The 18,222-nt window shown below is 34.8% G+C and overlaps 2 protein-coding genes across 2 annotated transcripts; one reads left to right on the top strand and one right to left on the bottom strand.

Annotated features, from left to right (window-relative positions):
- The first annotated feature begins 1,740 nt into the window (after window positions 1-1,740).
- LOC132184482 (uncharacterized) lies at window positions 1,741-8,616 on the top strand. The gene is made up of 8 exons (XM_059598129.1): window positions 1,741-3,032; window positions 3,122-3,187; window positions 5,000-5,144; window positions 5,276-5,494; window positions 6,396-6,603; window positions 6,705-6,900; window positions 7,485-7,603; window positions 8,026-8,616. Exons 1-7 carry the CDS (start codon window positions 1,876-1,878, stop codon window positions 7,597-7,599), a joined length of 2,106 nt encoding a protein of 701 aa, XP_059454112.1. The 5' UTR covers window positions 1,741-1,875; the 3' UTR covers window positions 7,600-7,603; window positions 8,026-8,616.
- A 5,560-nt stretch (window positions 8,617-14,176) lies between these two features.
- LOC132185656 (uncharacterized) lies at window positions 14,177-17,029 on the bottom strand. The gene is made up of 2 exons (XM_059599421.1): window positions 16,541-17,029; window positions 14,177-14,470 (listed from the first exon to the last, which is right to left on the bottom strand). The coding sequence occupies exons 1-2, from the start codon at window positions 16,976-16,978 to the stop codon at window positions 14,243-14,245; spliced, it is 666 nt and encodes a 221-aa protein (XP_059455404.1). The 5' UTR covers window positions 16,979-17,029; the 3' UTR covers window positions 14,177-14,242.
- Window positions 17,030-18,222: the final 1,193 nt, after the last annotated feature.

Below are 18,222 nucleotides of genomic sequence, written 5' to 3'. Positions count from 1 at the left end.
TGTATTTTGTCGTATCTTTGTCGTTGGCGCTATGTCCTCTAGTGGGACCCCCGGTTCTCTTTTTGATGATATTTCGCCTTTTATCTTTGGGCCCGGACACCTGCTGGGCCAGCATAGTCCTGCCCTAAATTGTTTCGGGTCTGGACCTCGGATTCTGACCATTATGGACGGGCTGGGCCATTATTTCTAAACCCCTCAGGCTCTTCAGCTCAAATAGGCCATTATAGTAAACGATGACCCACAACTTGTGATATCGGTTTATTTTTTGATTTGGTGTTGATCTTACTTCCTATTAAATAAATATAATTTTTTTTTAAGAGAATCTTTCAAATTTCATTATTATAAGATCTAGAGTATAACAGCTCTATCATCATAGAGCATAAAGTTTTAATATAATATAATTAAATGTTATATAATTATAAAGTCATAGATACAATCATAAAATGCTTACAATCAAAGTTTATCTATTACAGAAGTCATGACTAACACATACACAACTTTAATTATAAAACAGAGGCCTCCAAAAGCAGACTAGATCTAAGACATAGGTAGCCTATGTTTTCCCTTATCTTATTTTCTGGCCGTGAGAGATATTCCACATACCAATTTAACCCTCGACCCAAAGGTCAAAATAAAAACATTTGTCCTCAACTCAAAGGTCAGGACAAAACGAACAAAATAAAAACAAAACACACTAAACACAACAAAAATACCCCAACAGAAGCAACAACTAAGGAGCACGGCATCATAAACATCTCTGAAAAGACACGCACCGGTTTCTTGCTTCTAAAACAAGTGTTTGTAAAATATGATGAGACTTTGTTATAAGAAAACAAAGAATTCTGATGCCTATGATATTTTTTTATGGAAAATTTGCGTTATCATTTTTCTTAAAATTAAATCCAAACTATGAAAAAAAAAATCTATGCATATACAGCACCTAACTTATCCTAATAATGCTACACAACTTTTATTTTTTCACATCTATTTTTATGGAAAATGATCCTCTTCCCATTTAGTGTATTTAGGAGGACAATATTGTCCTTATTTTTTGAGGGACAAATTGTTTGGACAAATTTACTAAATGCATTAAATGAATACTTTCCATTTTATTTGAAAGAGTCCATCTATGTGGTTGCCTCAAGCGTCGTCCAACGCATGGTTGCCCCTAAAAAAAAAAATGGAAATAAAACTTTAATGAGCTAATATTTTATTTTATTGTTTTTTTTTTTTTGTTAGCTAAATTTTAATGGGCTAATATTTGGGTTTTAATGCCACAAAACTCGTTTTTGGATTCAAAACTAAAACTTATGAGTGAAAGGTTAACCTTTTAGGGATGGTATCAGCCTAAAGTGATTCAATTATCTTAAATTTGATGTTAATTTCTCAAATTTAGTGTTAATATCTCAAATTCGATCATCCATAATATCCTTGTAACGTCTTTCCTCTTCAATTAAAAAAAATAAAAAATCTCATTTGACAAACGCTTGGCTGACAATCGAAAATCTCTACTCTAATCGAAACGGAAAGGATTGTTTCCTATTTTTATATGTTTTAAATTCACCATTAATTTAAAATTTAATTTATTAGAACATAATCACTGACGCGTCACTTTCCTCGTCAATGGCATGCTATATTTATTATTTAACTAATTAAATGGCTTCCTAATCCATAATGAGTGATTCGGGGAAACCTATAAAAGGAAGGATTCCTATTTCGTATCTATTGGTAGGAATTGGATTGAAACGATCTCCGCAATTGCAACAATTGCGCCGCCATTTTGGCTCTCTTATCCTAAAAGGAAATGGATTGCATTTCCAGGGATCCAAATTCTAGAGGTTATTGGAGTGCAGATCTTTCATTCTTGGACCAACAATGGTTTCAGCGAAAAACATCGATCCAAAGCTAGGGTACCTGACTCGAAAGGACACTGAGGTGAAGCTGTCGCGGCCGACTCGGGTCAAGAATAAAAATCCGGCGCCGATTCAGATCACTGCCGAACAGATCCTCCGCGAGGCCCGGGAGCTCCAGAAGGCGGAGAAGATCCGTCCGCCAAAGCAGAAGATCACCGACGCCAACGAGCTCGCCGAGTACTGCCTTCTTAAGCGCAAGGAATTCGAGGATCGCGTCCGCCAGGTCCGATGGAACACCAGCGTCTGGATAAAGTACGCGCAGTGGGAGGAGTCGCAGAAAAAGTTCAACCTCGCGCGCGACGTGTGGGAGCGAGCGCTCGAGGTCGACGATCGGAACCACACGCTGTGGCTCAAGTACGCCGAGATGGAGATGAAGAACAAGTTCATCGACGACGCGCGCAACGTCTGGGACCGCGCGCTATATCACCTGCCGAGAGTGGACCAACTCTGGTACAAGTACATCCACATGGAGGAGATGCTCGGCAACGTCGCTGGCGCCAGGAAGGTGTTCGAGCGCTGGATGCAATGGATGCCGGACCAACAGTGCTGGCGAGCGTACATCAATTTCGAGCTCCGCTACAACGAGATCGAGCGTGGTAGGCAGCTTTTCGAGAGGTTCGTTCAGTCCCACCCGAAGGTCGGCGTGTGGCTCTCGTATGCCAAGTTCGAGATGAAGGAGGACGAGGTTGCTAGGGCGAGGAATGTGTACGAGAGAGCGGTGGAGAAGCTCGCCGACGATGAGGAGGCCGAGCAGTTATTCGTCACCTTCGCCGAGTTTGAGGAGTGGTGCAAAGAGACTGAGCGCGCGAGGTGTATCTACAAGTTCGCCTTCAAGCATATACCGAAAGGGAGTGCGGGGAGGAGGAGATTGCAATATGAGGACTTCGATCATACACCGAGAGGGACAGCCGAGGATTTGTCCATTGTGGGGAAGAGGAGGTTTCAATATGAGGACGAGGTGAGTAAGAATCCACTGAATTATGATTCGTGGTTTGATTACATTCGGTTGGAAGAGAGTGTTGGAAATAAGGACAGGGTTAGGAAGGTTTATGAGAGAGCCATTGCTAATTCTCCTCCGTCTGACGAAAAGCAGTATTGGCAGCGGTATATTTACTTGTGGTAGGTTCAATTTTGCGGTTTGAAATTTAGCTTTTCTTTGATTTCTGTTGTTGGGGCTTGCTTGTTTAATTACTGTGTGATTGTCGTAGGATTAATTATGCGCTATATGAAGAACTTGGCGCCGGAGACGTGGAGCAAACGAGAAAAGTGTATCGGTAAGTGTGACAAAAAAACTTCAAATGTAATGTTCTCACATAATTCGTCTTTGTTGAGTTGGTACATGTCATATATTGCATTAATTTTCTGTTCAGTTAGGACTTCAACCTATTACAACTCATAGATTTTGTAAGAGTAATGCTATATATTATACCCCATCCCACATTTATCTCATTGAGCTAATGTGACAGTGTCAACTCTTGAATGAGCCATTGTTAAAAAAATAATAATATAAGGGCTAGGTACTGCCACATCAGCATGGAGGTGTAGTATATTATATTTCTCATTATGTAAACATATCCGCAAGTTGACCCGTAGACTTCACAAATGGTGTAGAAATATCTTCACTTGGTATTCTATCTTGAATGAAGTGACAATTAACCTCAATATGCCTAGTTCTTTCAAGAAAAACAAGTTAGAGGCTATATGAAGGGTGAATTGATTATCACAAATAATTGAAGCTGAGCTGGAGTTGGAAAATCAATCTCCTCAAGGAACAAAACACCCTTTGTGTGTGACCAGCCTCAAGAGAAGAGAGAGGGTGCGGCCATAGTAGAAGTGAGAGGTGGCTATGTGGCTACTCCCAGTAAAAGAGGAGGGTAGTCGCGTGGCTACCGCTAGTAGAAGTGAGTGAGGAGTGGTCGCATGGCCATCTCTAGAAGAAGTGAGGGGGTGGCTGTAGGACAAGAGAGGGTTGGTCACGAGAAGATAGGCAGTGGTTGCATGACTTCCCCCAGTAGAAGTGAGCCACAAGAGAAGGGGTGGCCATGTGGCCACATCCATGAAAGGCGCCGGAGGAGTGACTTTCCTTTGTTAGGGGTCAATCGTTTTTTTCTGTCAATAATACCCCCAATTTGAGGAACCAAATTTCAAAATTGCCCTTAAAAAGGGTTAGCTAGTTGCCCATGATGGAGGGTGATTCTTCTGTTAGGGGGTGAGCCGAGGGCAACTGGCTCATCTCCTATTAGGGGCAATTTTGTAATTGTGTCCCTTAAATATAGAGGAAAACTTGTGACAGAAGAAAAGAGACTAGCACGTATGACTTTTTCCATTCAAAATAAATATAGAGGAAAACTTGTGACATTTTGTTGGTTAATAAGTTTGAGTTGCAGTGAGCTGCAATTTAAAGTCGCAAATGCATTGGGGTGGTAGTTTTTTTTTAGGAGGGGGGAGGGGTGAGGGGGTGCTGTAAATTTTTGGAAGGGACTGCTGGAAGTCGTTGAAGAATTAACTAAGTGGAAATGTACATTTTATAAACATTTGATGTGCAGTAGCTGGTCAACTTTAGTGATTATATACTCTTTCTTATGTGCATGTAAATCTGTATAGATAGATATCCAGATAAATTGCTTATTAGGTAATGATTGGGGATTGGTCATTACTCCAAAGAAGAAACCAGGGACAAGAATGGCGTTATATAAATGTGTGTTAAAAACCAGCACATAAAAACGCCTTTTTTTAGTTTACATTTGAGTACTTTGGCTTATATCATTGCATGTTCATTATCTCATTGTTCATATTCATTGTTAGAGGTGATTATTGATGGTTAATGGTCATGGATTTTGGGATTTTAGGAGATTTTTGTATTTTACAACCATTTGGTTGTTAGTGGTCATGAACAATTGACAAGTTAGAAATCTCTGTGATGTTGTACACTTTTATTGTAAATTTATTTGAAAACTCTTCATGCATATTAAGTGACATAAACCCTCGAACACAAGCACACTTTTATCTTGGTTTTCCCATATATGATTCACATATGAATCCAACTGACTTTGAAGAGATTGCTCATTCACTATTAAATTTTCCAGTGGGTGTCTTAATCTGATTCCTCACAATAAATTCTCTTTTGCTAAAATATGGATTTTAGCTGCCCAGTTTGAGATTCGGCAGCTGAATCTCAAGGCTGCACTACATATTCTAGGAAATGCAATTGGCAAAGCTCCTAAAGATAAGGTAATTTAAAGGTTGATATCTTGTATTTCTATATATTGTATCCTTATAAAAAAAAAAGTATTTATATATATTGTATCATTAAATTGGTATATTCTCACAACTCAAGTGTGCTTTTTTTTAAAAAAAAATAGATTTTCAAGAACTATATCAAGATAGAGCTGCAGCTTGGAAATTTAGATCGCTGCAGGAAACTATATGAGAGGTATCTAGAGTGGTCACCTGAGAATTGCTATGCATGGTGCAAGTACGCAGAGTTGGAGAGATCTTTGTGTGAGACTAAACGAGCTAGGGCTATTTTTAACCTTGGAATTGCCCAACCAGCTCTGAATATGCCAGAGTTGTTGTGGAAGGTACATGCATAAGGCATTCCTCATAATACTGTTAAAATGTTTATTTTTGCTTACATCTGTCATTGCTAACTATGTGCATCCTTTTTAGTCGCACCATTCGTTATCCTGAGGATGATGCTCATAATTATGTTTTTCCTGATTCTTTCCACTATTTGTTCCTTTAAGTTATATTGCTTATCAAAAAGAAAAAAGTTATGGTTTCTTGATTCTGCCCATACAAAGGCATCTATAATTATTGATATCTATTTTTGATTGCTGATAAAATATGTAAAGTTTGTTATTTTGTTTTTAAAGCTTATATATAGTGGGGCTGTGAATTTTTGACACGACCCACGAATTTGACATAAACTTATCATAAAATCATTGGGTGAGGATTGAGAGGTATGACCCCCTTTAATTAAAGAAAGTAGGTTATGATTGATTTAAATAGTCTGACCCGTTTAATTAAATGGGCTGAGTTATGGTTGACTTATATAGTCTTATATCCATGTCTCGACACGATCCAAACCCGACACGCAACATAAGGATTGACAACTTTTGCATGACCCGTAAACCTGACACGAGCTGAACAAGAAATTAGTGAATTAGGGTTGAGGGGTCTGACACGTTTAATTAAATAAGTCAGGTTAGGGTTAACCTATATAGTGTTATACCCATATCTTGACACAACCCAAACCTGACACTCGAACATGAATTGTCACCTCTAATATATAGGTTAATGGGTCTCATAGTCTGATTTGTTTTGCCATTTGTTATTTCAAATTCTCTGGATATGATGAGAACTTTTTTGATTACTAATATAGCAGATTTGACTTGATTGCAGGTAAGATTTGAGATACCATTAATGCTTGTTGACTATTTTGATTCGGAGATAACTGATAATAATACCTTTTCATGACAGACATATATTGACTTTGAAATATCGGAGGGTGAGTTTAAAAGGACCAGAGAACTCTATGAGAGACTTCTGGACAGAACTAAGCACCTGAAGGTGTGGATAAGCTATGCCAAGTTTGAGGCATCTGCTATGAAGGAGGATGGTGGAGGTTTGGATTTGGCAGAAGAAAATCTCCGAGAACAAAAGAAGCACTGCATTCAGCGCGCAAGAAGTAAGCAATTTTGGAAAAATCTTTTTCTTACTTTTCATAATTTATTATATGATTGTTTTTGAATTTCATCACCACTTACATTTTTCTTTTGTTTTAATCAGGGGTTTTCGAGAAAGCTATCAACTATTTTAGGACTTCTGCACCTGAACTGAAAGAAGAAAGGGCAATGCTCTTGGAAGAATGGTTGAACATGGAGAGTAGCTTTGGCAAGCTAGGAGAGGTTAGTTTAGTCCAGAGTAAGCTGCCAAAAAAGCTGAAAAAGAGAAGGCAGATAGTAGCTGAGGGTGGTCCTGCTGGGTATGTATCTCCAACCTTAAATCTTTCTTCATAAGATTCTGATGTTAGTCTCATCAAATATGCCAATGGGCAGCACCCTAACTGGTGAACACAAACCGTGTCATTTTCACATGCTTGGTGAACTTTTAAGTTATTATTTTAATACTGAAATTTTGGCGTATGAGGCTAAAGCATTATGCATGAGCCAGGAACCCATACTTGCGGGTTTACCGTCCACAATCCCCCATTTTAGGATTTCTCTCCAGCTTCCCTTGATATTTGTGGAAGCGCTGACATGAATCAAAATGTTTAATAGGATCTGCCAATGAGTTTTAGCTCAAATGGTACTTCCATCCTTTATAACAAGGTGAAGGTGAGGTCGTGAAGTCCCGCCGGATGCATGTGTAACTTAGCAATAAAAAAAAAAAATGCTTGGTAGCATAACAAGCATAAAATTGCACTCAAGAATATCCATCTGAAGCTTCTCATATTTTTCAAAGTTTAGCATTTTTAGAATCATTGTTAACCTTACTGATGCACGGCTGCAGTTTTCATTTTATTATGTTCAACGAATTGTGCTTGTGCTAACGAATTTGAAATGGCAGATATGAGGAGTATATTGACTATCTCTTCCCAGAAGAAACACAGGCAACGCATCTCAAGATATTGGAAGCAGCCTACAAGTGGAAGAAGCAAAAGATCTCTGCTGATGAAGACTAGCACGGTAACATGCTTTTGAGGGAACTAAAGTCTTGTAGCAAGTGCTTAGGAATTTACCGTTTGTTTCTTTTCTCGAAACAAGAACATTATTAACAAACAATCTAAACACAAAACACTTTCTAAAACAGAAAATAATTTTCTCCTTTATGTCACGTCAAAAAACTCTTTCAAACCAAAAACAAAACACACTCGTAAACACTAACAATTATGAGAGAGTATTATGATAGGTGAGGAAATAACAATTGATTCAGGGCCCAAAGTAATTGTATGGTTGGTCAATTTTGAACTGATATTTGAATATAGTGTGTGTTATGTGATTGGTATTTACGATGAATAAATTTTTTGAACTCATGTAAAAAATTGGTTTATTTACTATTTATTAGCAACAATTGGGAGCTGTGAGTAAACTGTAGATGAATTTTTCAGGGCACACAGCATGGAATGGATATTTATACTGCAGGCCTTCTGCCCTTGGTTTTGGTTCCTTCCACTAGCCGAAGGTAACATGGAATCAATAAATAGTTTAAAGGATCAAAGCTCTTTAGCATTATTCACTGGCCATATGACATGGGCTTGAGTTTGCTTTGGTCGAGGCAGACTATAGTCAGTATGGAAATGGTGGAAAGAATGGGCTGTTCCATAGATCATATAGAAGTGTTATTTTCCATCTTCATATCAAATTTATTATTGGATCTGTAGGACTCACATGTGGGTTCTACATATCCAACAATGAATTGGATGAATGGCAGGTTTTTAGATCATATTGTGAACTTGGGCCGCTGAAGGGGGCATATTCAACTGGCTGAGGGAGTTGAGCTTCTTCCATTGTTTTTGGCCCAATTAGAGGCCTAGTGGACCTCTCAGCAAATAGTCTCTCACGAAATGGCCACAATTAGTAAGTTTTCTTTTCCATGGACCAATAGTACTCTCATTCTCTGTAAAATGTTGAAACATTTGGGGCACCATTCACTCACCAATTGTGAGAAAAGAATTAAAAATTAAAAATCTCTTACATTTTCTCTCAACTCATAGAAAGATTAAAGAAATTCATAAAAAGAACATTTAAATGAAATAGTGAAAGTTGATAACTAAAATAAAGACCTGGATTTTAGTGTTTTGGAAAATTGAATAGTTAAAATTGAGAAATATGATTTTATTCTTTAGCTAAAATGAAGAGTAAATTTGCTGAGCGAGTTGGATAACTTGTTAACATTATATTCTTTGAAGCAACAAGTGACTTGTCAACATTACAAATTGAGTGGTAGGGAGGTATATGGACTTTTCCCTAAAATTTGTTTTGAAAAAATTAAGTTGTTATTGTTTTTGATAACCACAAGCAACTTTTATAGAAGAATGATTTAATGGATGCTATAGATATTGGGTCACATTGCATTGCAGTACCTAAAAAAGCATGCATTAAACATGATCCAATATACAATTATTGAATTGTATATTGAAATTGAATTGAATATTTTATTATGATTTGGAGGCATAAAATTAAGAGACAAAATAAACTAAAAATATATGGATTAAACATAGGGGAGGATCACCTCTGGAAGGATTCGTTCCCCTCTTATTTAAGGGATATTGTAGCTTCTGAGCAACTTTGTTGAAGTAATAGAAATCTTAGACTCCCATTTCAAAAAAAATAAAATAAATAAAAATAAATAAAATGGGTAATTTCACTTACCCCATGAAGTTATGTGCCTTTTGCAAACACCCCTCAACGTTCAAAGTCTCTCACTTCGGTGTATCGAACTTTGATTTCCTTCCACATTCCCTCTTCCATTAGAATTTTCTGTTAAATCGATCCTAACGTAAATGTGTAAAATTACTAAAATACTCTTACTAAAATTACTTATTTCTCTGTTTAATTTAGCTGCAATATGTAACGGAAAGAGAAAAATTGAAGGAAATCAAAGTTCGATACACCAAAGTGAAAGACTTTGAACATTAGGGGTGTTTGCAAAAAACGTGTAACTTCATGGGGTAAGTGAAATTACCCCTAAATAAAAATAAAATAAACTCAAAGAAATGTCATGGAACTAAATTGTCGGCAACAAACAATCAAATCACAAAAACGCGTGGTGCCCTAATCATTTCTTTCTGCTTATATTTTTTCTTTTCCTCTTTTCCCAAGGCTCTATACCATTGTGCCCTTACGTGTCATGATTTAGTCTCTTTTTTTTTAAAAAAAAAAAAATCCCTTTGACCTAGGGTTTAATGCATACATGAGGCAGCCCCTCCCCAATTAATAATAAAATCTGAAACCAAGTTAATAATATATAAAAAGGACGTATTCTTCATTATTGACCACTGAAAATAGCTAAATTTAAAATAGAAAATTGTATTAAATGCTTATAAACAACTATATTAACTCATTTAGTCATTTAGAATTCATCCACGGCTTGTATCATGCAACTCGTGTGCGTAGGAAATGACCTCATACAAATATTTGAACAAAAATAGGATACACAAAAATGGACAAAGGAGTGGCTAGCTACCTTCCTTATTTTTTTTAAAAAATAAATTGTATTTAATTTTCCTATATATAATAAGGTATATTTGTAACTTAAAATAATTGTACTCTGTGGCTACCTCATGTGGCATGTATGAAATTAATTAATTGATATGATGTGATATACTTTTAATTAATTAGATGATTAATTGATGAAAGGGATTTATTTCCTTAATTTTTCCCTTAAACAAAAAACTCCACTAAAAAAATAAGAAGAAAAAAACCAACAAAATGACTAAATGAGAAGGGAATTTTTTTTTTTTTTTTTTTTGGGGGTTCAATCTAGAGTTGCAAGTGATATTTATGCTGCTATGCAACCAAAAAAACAGGACAAACACGTGGGAATCTAATAATCAGCTTCACACACGCTGAAGAAATTAATTTTGTGTGCGCTTGGTATTGCGACTAAGTGCGATTTTAAACTAAATTACAAAAAATGAATCGTTTGAGATTGCGTTTTTAAAAAATTGCGATTTTAGAATTTAAAATAAGCTGAATTTCAAATAGTAGGCAATAGGGCTGAGCGTCGGTCGGTGTCGGTAGAAAAAAATTTGTTTCGCCAAAATGTTGGTAAAGTTGAAAATTTCGCTGACTTATTTGCCGAATTTTTGTCCCGACACCGATAGGCGGTTGGTAAAGTCGGTATGTGAAAAAATTTGAAAATTATCGGCGAAGTCGGTCAGTAGGCTGTCGATTCGGTTAACAAAATTATGTGCAATTTAAAAATATTATTTTAAATCACACTTCTTAAAATCACAAACATGATAAATTAGAAATATTTCAAATACAATTTGGTGACCAATATGCTTTTAGGTATGGGTGAAATGATGGTTACAAACCGTTGACCGTAACTACCTAGGCGACCGCTTTTCAAAATAAAAAAATTCAAAACTATGTTATTTCTATGAGTCCTGTTATTTGGCTGCCAAGAGTCAGACAAGTGTCTGCCAAAGTCTGACGTGACTTTATTAAAAAAAAAAATCGTAGAAATCTCTCTCTCTTCCCCCATTTCACATTTTTTTTGTTAGTTAAATTTTTATGAATTAATATTTAGTTTCTAATGCCCCAAAACTTATTTTTGAATTCAAAAGTAAAACCTAAAGGTGGAAAGTTAACTTTTTAGGAATGGTATCACCCAAAAGGATTCAATCATCTTAAATTTGGTGCTAATGTCTCAAATTTGGTACTATTATCTTAAATTTGAATTCTCTTTTAATGTTTATTTTCTTTAATTAAAAAATTAAAAAAAAATTGTAAATGTCTGACGATGAGGCAGCGGTAAATCTCTACTCTATTTCTATAGTAATACGATAGTTTTGATTATCAACTGTCCGCCTTTTATACCTACTTTTAGGGAATCTCCGCTTTAAGTTGGCAGTTTGCCGAACCATTGCTTTTTGTAATCTTCGAAAAGTTGGTTCTCTTTGTACGAAGCGAAAGAGATGCTCACTCCTGAGTGGCTGAACTTTCTATCAGCACGTAGTCACATACCAAACTACGGTCAAAGGTCAAACCTAAAGCCAACATGCAACATCAAAAGCGGAACATAATCCAAAATTAAAAAATTACAAATAATGCACCCCTATGCAATAAATTTTTATTGGAAAATGTGTTTTTTTTTTTTCTTTTAATCTTCAATCTATTTTATTTTTAAATTAATCATTTGACTTATCCATCTAATAGTTAATTTTTATTTTTTATTTTAAAAAATAATAGTTCTACAAATTTTAAAAATTAATTTTTTTTAAAAAAAGATAAATAATAGAAAATAGAGAAATAAGATGACTCATTTTTAAATTAGTTTTATAATGACCGATGTGATAAATTTTAAGTAATTAATAACTTAATTTTTAAATTTTTTTTTTTTTTTAAACGACTAACATAAAACCTACTAAGGTGAAGCTGACTGAAAATTAGTGTAAAAATAGCATTACTCAATAAAATAACAAGTTACTTATCAAAAAAGAAATAATAATAATAATAAAATAACAAGTACCGATGAAGCCTCCTTTGGAGATTTTTTTTTTTTTTTTTTTTTTTTTTTTTGGGGTAAACTGCTTTGGACAAACGTTATGTTCACCTTGGGTTGGATGCTGGAAGAATTTGGATTTTATTTTTACTATGTTAATTAAATTAATATTGTTTTCAGAGCACGTGACAAGTCAGCATGAAAAGCGTAATATAAACCAAAACAAAATATAATAACAAGCACGACTGAGGACTATTTTGAAAATTTTGTAAGAAATCTCTTGATTAAGTTCTTTAAACTAATATCTATCTTAAAATTATGTGAGAATTAGCAGCGAATATGATTCTCATATGCATTTTAGGAATGCACTTAAATTGTTTTACATCTAAATTTGCTCAGTTTATTAATGATTTTTTAGATTTTTTTTTAAAAATAATAATAATAATGTTTTAATATGACATAAAGGTAAAAATAGTTTTGAATGTTTTGAATTAAATTCGCCCCCGATGTTTATAACTGAACGACAAATCTGCTCACTTGCAAACAAACTCGAATCACTTCGTGCAACACGTTAACACGATCGCTTCGAAGTTCTTTACTCGCTAGTAAAATTTCGTGCAAATCGAAAAGGGTCATTTTTGAGTTCGCGCTCCCGATGTTGACAACAAAAATGATAACTTTTTTTCGGAAGTTCGGTAGTCTTGATTGGGGGCAAACAAATTCAGATTACTTCGTGCAACACGTCGACATGATCGCCTCGAAGCTCTTCACGCACTCGTAAAATTTTGTTTAAGTTAATGTTTTTATTTTGAAAAAAAAAAATGCCAAGTCACTTGTCACTTGAAACAATTCTATTATAGTTGTTAAAAAAAAAAATAGAGATAATACTTATTTGTAATTTTCTTATCTTCTTATCTTAATAGGACTTTATATATATATATATATATATATATTATTGGGGAGGGATTAAAAATGCTTTTTGTCACTTTTAGGTCATTTTGGTCATTTTGTGCACGCTTATGATTGGTCCTTTGAATATATGGGCCTCTATTTTTCTTTTTTCCGGGGAAATAATTCATTTTGTTATAAGTTCTGGTTTTCTCATGGTCTGTGAATCTGTATCAACAAGTATCTCATTGCGATATTTTCTTAGATTTTTATTCAAGGAATATTGGATCGGGCCATTTTATGATCAATTTCTAATTATTTGTTTATTTTATTATTTAACATTGTATTTTTTGTTTGAGTTATGTTGTTTGGGGCGCCGTTTGGGTTATGTTGTTGGGACGCCGACCCTGTTTGTATTTTGTTATTTACTCTTTTTACGCTTTATTAACTGTTTCAAACACATTTCCAACTGAGACAATTTTTCCAATTTTATTTAAAGATACAATAACTTTTCATCTTACTTAGCAACGTTTAGGATCAAGATTCCCTATAATTTCTTTAAGGGAAATTATATCTAAAATTCTTAGGTAAACGCGTTTTTATTAAAAACTCTCTGGGTATTTTTTTTTGAAAATTTAGTCATTGGGTCACTCGAAACTACTAGAAAATTTCTTACCGTCAATTTTTGTTAACTTCCGTTAGTCTATTCAAAACTCACCGTTTTATCTTATTAAAATATTATTTTTTTATTAATTTAATTTAAAAAATTCAATCTTTCAAAAAAAAAAAAAAAAAAAAAAAATTGAAGGGTGGCCAGGGATGGCAGTACCCCCCCAACCGCCACCCCTTTTTTTTATATACATTTTTGGGTTAGGACATTTCCTCAAAATTCCTGAATAGCATGTTCTATCTTATAATTTTTTTTTTTTTCCTGGAAATCATAAATGAATCTTTTTCCCTCAGAACTTTCGTTCGTTCTTCCTCTCACCCTACTTCTTTGTTATTTAACTCCAGAATGGGAAGAAGCTTTGAAGGACAACAAGGAAAGCTAAAACAGAGACGAGTTGAACTTATAGAATTTCCAAGAGTGTATTTGAGGCAATTTCAAGAAACAAAGATTTTTACATCCTCTCTCTCTCACACACACAGAACAACTGGTTTCGAAAAACAATTGAAAGAATCGCAAGAAGAATAGAAGAAAATGAACTGAAGACTGCCCTTGATGTTCTCTTCCTAAAGTTGTTATTACAAACATCAAAATTGAGAGGCTAAAACTCTCTTTCAAGTAACACCCAGAAAAATAAGAGATGTGTATGACAGTTTACCTCCTTAAAAGAGTGAACGTCACTTCCCCAAAGCCAAGCATCACAACCTGCATCTCTGGCACCCCATATATCATTCCTGCGGTCATCCCCTACATGTACAGCATCCTCGGGCTTCACTCCCAATAAATCGCAAGCTTTTAGAAATATTGGATTTGGCTTCTCTGCTTCGACCTGTTAAGGGCGGAAGGGAAGGGTGGGGAAATGATCAGGTGTAGCCAAAGCTATATATAATACAGGAAAACAGAACCTTCATAAGAAATGACCGTCACTAGATTGCCAAGACAACTATATATATATATATATGATGATGATGATCACGCGAATCCTAAATTAAATTCAAGCTAAAACGTGCAAGGGGTGGCCTGGGGTGGCTTACGGCCACCCCATAGGGGTTGGGGGTGCCACCCCTGACCACCCTTCAAATTTTTTTTTTTTTTTTTTAAGATTGAATTTTTTAAATTAAATTAATAAAAAAAATAATATTTTAATCAGATAAAACGGTGAGTTTTGAGTATACTAACGGAAGTTAACAAAAATTGATGGTAAGGAGTTTTCTAGTAGTTTCGAGTGACCCAAGGACTAAATTTAAAAAAAAAAATACCCAGTGAGTTTTTTAAAAAAGCGCGTTTACCTAAGAATTTTAGATATAATTTCCCTTTCTTTAATATTGTATATTCTCAAATTATATAATTTATACTGTTTTTAATCATCAAAACATTTTAAAAATATTACCTATTAAAAATGTAACATGTTATCAAGCTAACATAAAAGAATTTTTTTCTAAAAAAGCTTCATTTTCGCTATTGTAAAGACGTTTCATCTTCATAAAATCAAAAAACAATTTTTAGCTCAAATCTTCTTTCCAGCAGCATTAGGTATTTTACCTAGTGAGAATGTACAATTCTTTATTTTAGCTATTGTTTTTTCACTATACACTCCACCAGATTTTCTATTTCATTCTCTATTTACTTTAAAATATTATTTCTCGTTCTTTTTTTATTACATTATTCCCAACACTTAATTAAAGGGAAAAACAAACACATATATAGAAATTATTTATAAAAACAAAAATAAACACATATATGAGGAACATTCATCTCACATGCACGTATTAATTCTTAAAATTAATAATTTAAATAAATTTTTTTATCCAACTACAATTGATTTGTTTCCATCCGTGTGTTTCCATGCAATAAATTTTTTCATCCAATTGCAATTGATTTGTTTCTATCCATGTGTTTCCATAAAATAAATTTTTTCTGCATTCAATTGTTGAAAAAAATTTGTGTTTGAGAGAGACGTAGCAGATGTGAAGAGGTGTTCAAAAAAAATAAAAGATGTTGAGTAAAAAGAGGTGAAATAAAAAAACAATAAACAAAAAAAAAATAAACAATATTTTATTCATATAGTGTGCTATAGTGAATAGCTCCAAATTGTTATTCACTATAAGCAATATAACTATTTTAGCTAATGACAAATTACTCGGTTGGAACTAAAAAAAGAAAAATAATAGCTAAACATAGCTAATATTTTAGCTATGTTTAGCTAAGCCGCTAACATATCACGTTTTTTTTAATATGTTAGCAACTTTTCTAGCGTTTTAATGCATAAAAAAACAACCAAAATTGAGTAATTGGAGAATCTGTTATTTCTTTAAAATCATAACAGATCCTAATCCCAATCCCAAAGTTTAATGTTGGATTATTGGGTTTAGTCATATCCTGATGCATCAAATTGATATTATTTATAGACATACGGTAGTTTTGGAAGCCATAATAGTAGGAAGATTTATTCCATAAGTTTATCAGATTTTTTGTTAAAACTCCTTGAAAATTATTCCTTTAGTGAAATCAACAAATCACCCAACCAGAAACACTCTAAAAAAAAAAAAAAATTGGATAAAGAGGAAAAAATAATAAGGTTATTAATTATTATTATTATTAGTAAAGATCATGAGCATAATCTCCTAATTCTCTTTGATCTCTAAAATTTCATCATCATCATCATCATCACAATAAGCATCATCATTAAACAAAAAAAAAAAAAAATCAAAAGAAAAGTTCAACAACATCTCATTGAAACTCATCACATGACCATTAAAACTAAATGATGAGTTCAAGGATGGTTAGAACTAAAAAAAAAAACCATCATATTTTCTGTCTACCAAGTACCAACGTATACATTTCCAAGAAACAAACAGTGTCAGACGACCCTAGCTTTCTGCAAGAGAGGAGTACTGACCATGTACACACACGACGTCGTTTCCCTGCAAGACGACAAACCCACTTCAGAAACCATCTTCATGAACTCCTCCAATCCAAATCTCCCAAATCTACCCTCGTCTCTCTTCAGAATCTTCAAAACTTCTGAGAAAAACCCAGCTTCGCAGGGCAGAACCAGACCGCCATTTCCCTGAAACCCAAACTCTTCCTCGGCTCTCGCCAGCAGACCCTTGAAAACCGGGAGGTTCAGGAACCGGGTGGGGATCACGAACCGCTTGCGTTCCTGGCCAACATACAACGCCAGATAACCCGGCGGTATGCGCCGGGTCTTACCGGAATCGGAGGACCAAGACGGGTCGGTCCGGAACCGGAGGCTCATGTGCTTCCACCGCTGCATGACTTGCTTGAGCCGTACGATTTGGCGGATCTTATCTACCCTTTTCGCCGCAGTCGCCATGAGAGTCAGGTTAGAGGTCTGCTTCTCGAGGAGTTGGAGAGAAATTGAAAATGCTTGAGGGGAGGTGGGCATGCACGCTGGTGGCACGGAAGAGTACTTATGAATCAAAATTGGATCTAAAGACTAAAACACCCCTATGGGATTTTTAATTTTCTCATGTAGGCTATGTAGCCAATATAGCCATAGGCCCATAGTTGTGAGATTTCGTCATTATTAAGCTCAACATTTTTTTCCCAAATTAAACTCGTGATAATGAATTTTGTATGTTAAACTATCTTAAATATATGGTTGAAATAATATATTTTTGATTCTTAAAAGAAAATCGGGTTCCATTTTTTAATTTAGAAATTTTAAAATTTTATCCGTCAACAATTTAAATAAGGATAGAGTTTTTCTCCACAATTTGTTGAGGAAAATTCTTTCCACCGACACATATGTCCTATCACATGGATTGTTAGAAGAAAAACGTTACATCCCTCTCTTCTTGAGCGAGCGGACGTGTCAAAAAAAGAAGTTATATACCATAGATGTAACATTGTCTATCATCCTTTGATTTTTTTTTTCCTCTCTTATAACGAAGGCGGATTGTAAGAACAAAATGTGATAAAAATATGATGTATAACATTACTCTTTTAAATATTTTTTTAAATGCATGTAATTGAAGAATAAATGTCAGCTTCATAAATTGAGCCGAAGAAAATTTCCCCTAATTGAATCTCTCTTACTTGTTTTGTCTTTTTCTTTTTATGATATTTTGTATAGGTTTTGAAAATCAAATCTACCGCTAAGCTCACGATGTGGAAGCACGTCTAAGTTTTCTCACCACACGATCCTCCACCAGCATCGTCGACCCCATTTTCACCTTTCGTTACTTCCCTTTTCCACGCATGGGCTACACGTGTCATCGCTCCTTTTGCGGCAAATATGTACTTTACTTGCTCCTCTCGATTTCTATAGCAAGTGCCCCATTTTGACTTATGGAGATTTTCAGATTTAGGGGGTGTTTGGCAAAGGTGTTGGGCAGCCTAGATACTGTAAATTTTCGATATATGTGTATCTAATAAAATAACTCTTAGTAAAATTACCATATTAGCCTTCACTTTTTTTTTGTTTTGTTTTCCAGCACTCTCGATTACCCTCCATCTCCCTCACTTTCTTTCCTTTACCTGTCTTCTCACAGCCGTGAATTTCACATTCTCACTCTCTGCTCTCACAGCCTCTCGCCCTCTCCACACTCTCTCTGC

The sequence above is a fragment of the Corylus avellana genome, chromosome ca6, assembly GCF_901000735.1.
Source record: "Corylus avellana chromosome ca6, CavTom2PMs-1.0".
Taxonomy (NCBI): Eukaryota; Viridiplantae; Streptophyta; class Magnoliopsida; order Fagales; family Betulaceae; genus Corylus; species Corylus avellana.
Note: the sequence above shows the minus strand (reverse complement) of the source record. Positions and strands in the feature narration are given on the sequence as shown.

What these genes read in the sequence shown, in the direction of transcription:
- LOC132184482 (XM_059598129.1), top strand. Translation starts at nt 1,876, where the DNA reads ATGGTTTCAGCGAAAAACATCGATCCAAAGCTAGGGTACCTGACTCGA. An exon ending in GCAAAGCTCCTAAAGATAAG is followed by an intron (nt 5,145 to 5,275) that starts GTAATTTAAAGG and finishes AAAAAAAAATAG; the next exon opens with ATTTTCAAGAACTATATCAA. An exon ending in GCTGAGGGTGGTCCTGCTGG is followed by an intron (nt 6,901 to 7,484) that starts GTATGTATCTCC and finishes TTGAAATGGCAG; the next exon opens with ATATGAGGAGTATATTGACT.
- LOC132185656 (XM_059599421.1), bottom strand. Translation starts at nt 16,978, where the DNA reads ATGGCGACTGCGGCGAAAAGGGTAGATAAGATCCGCCAAATCGTACGG. An exon ending in CGACGTCGTGTGTGTACATG is followed by an intron (nt 14,471 to 16,540) that starts GTCAGTACTCCT and finishes CGCCCTTAACAG; the next exon opens with GTCGAAGCAGAGAAGCCAAA.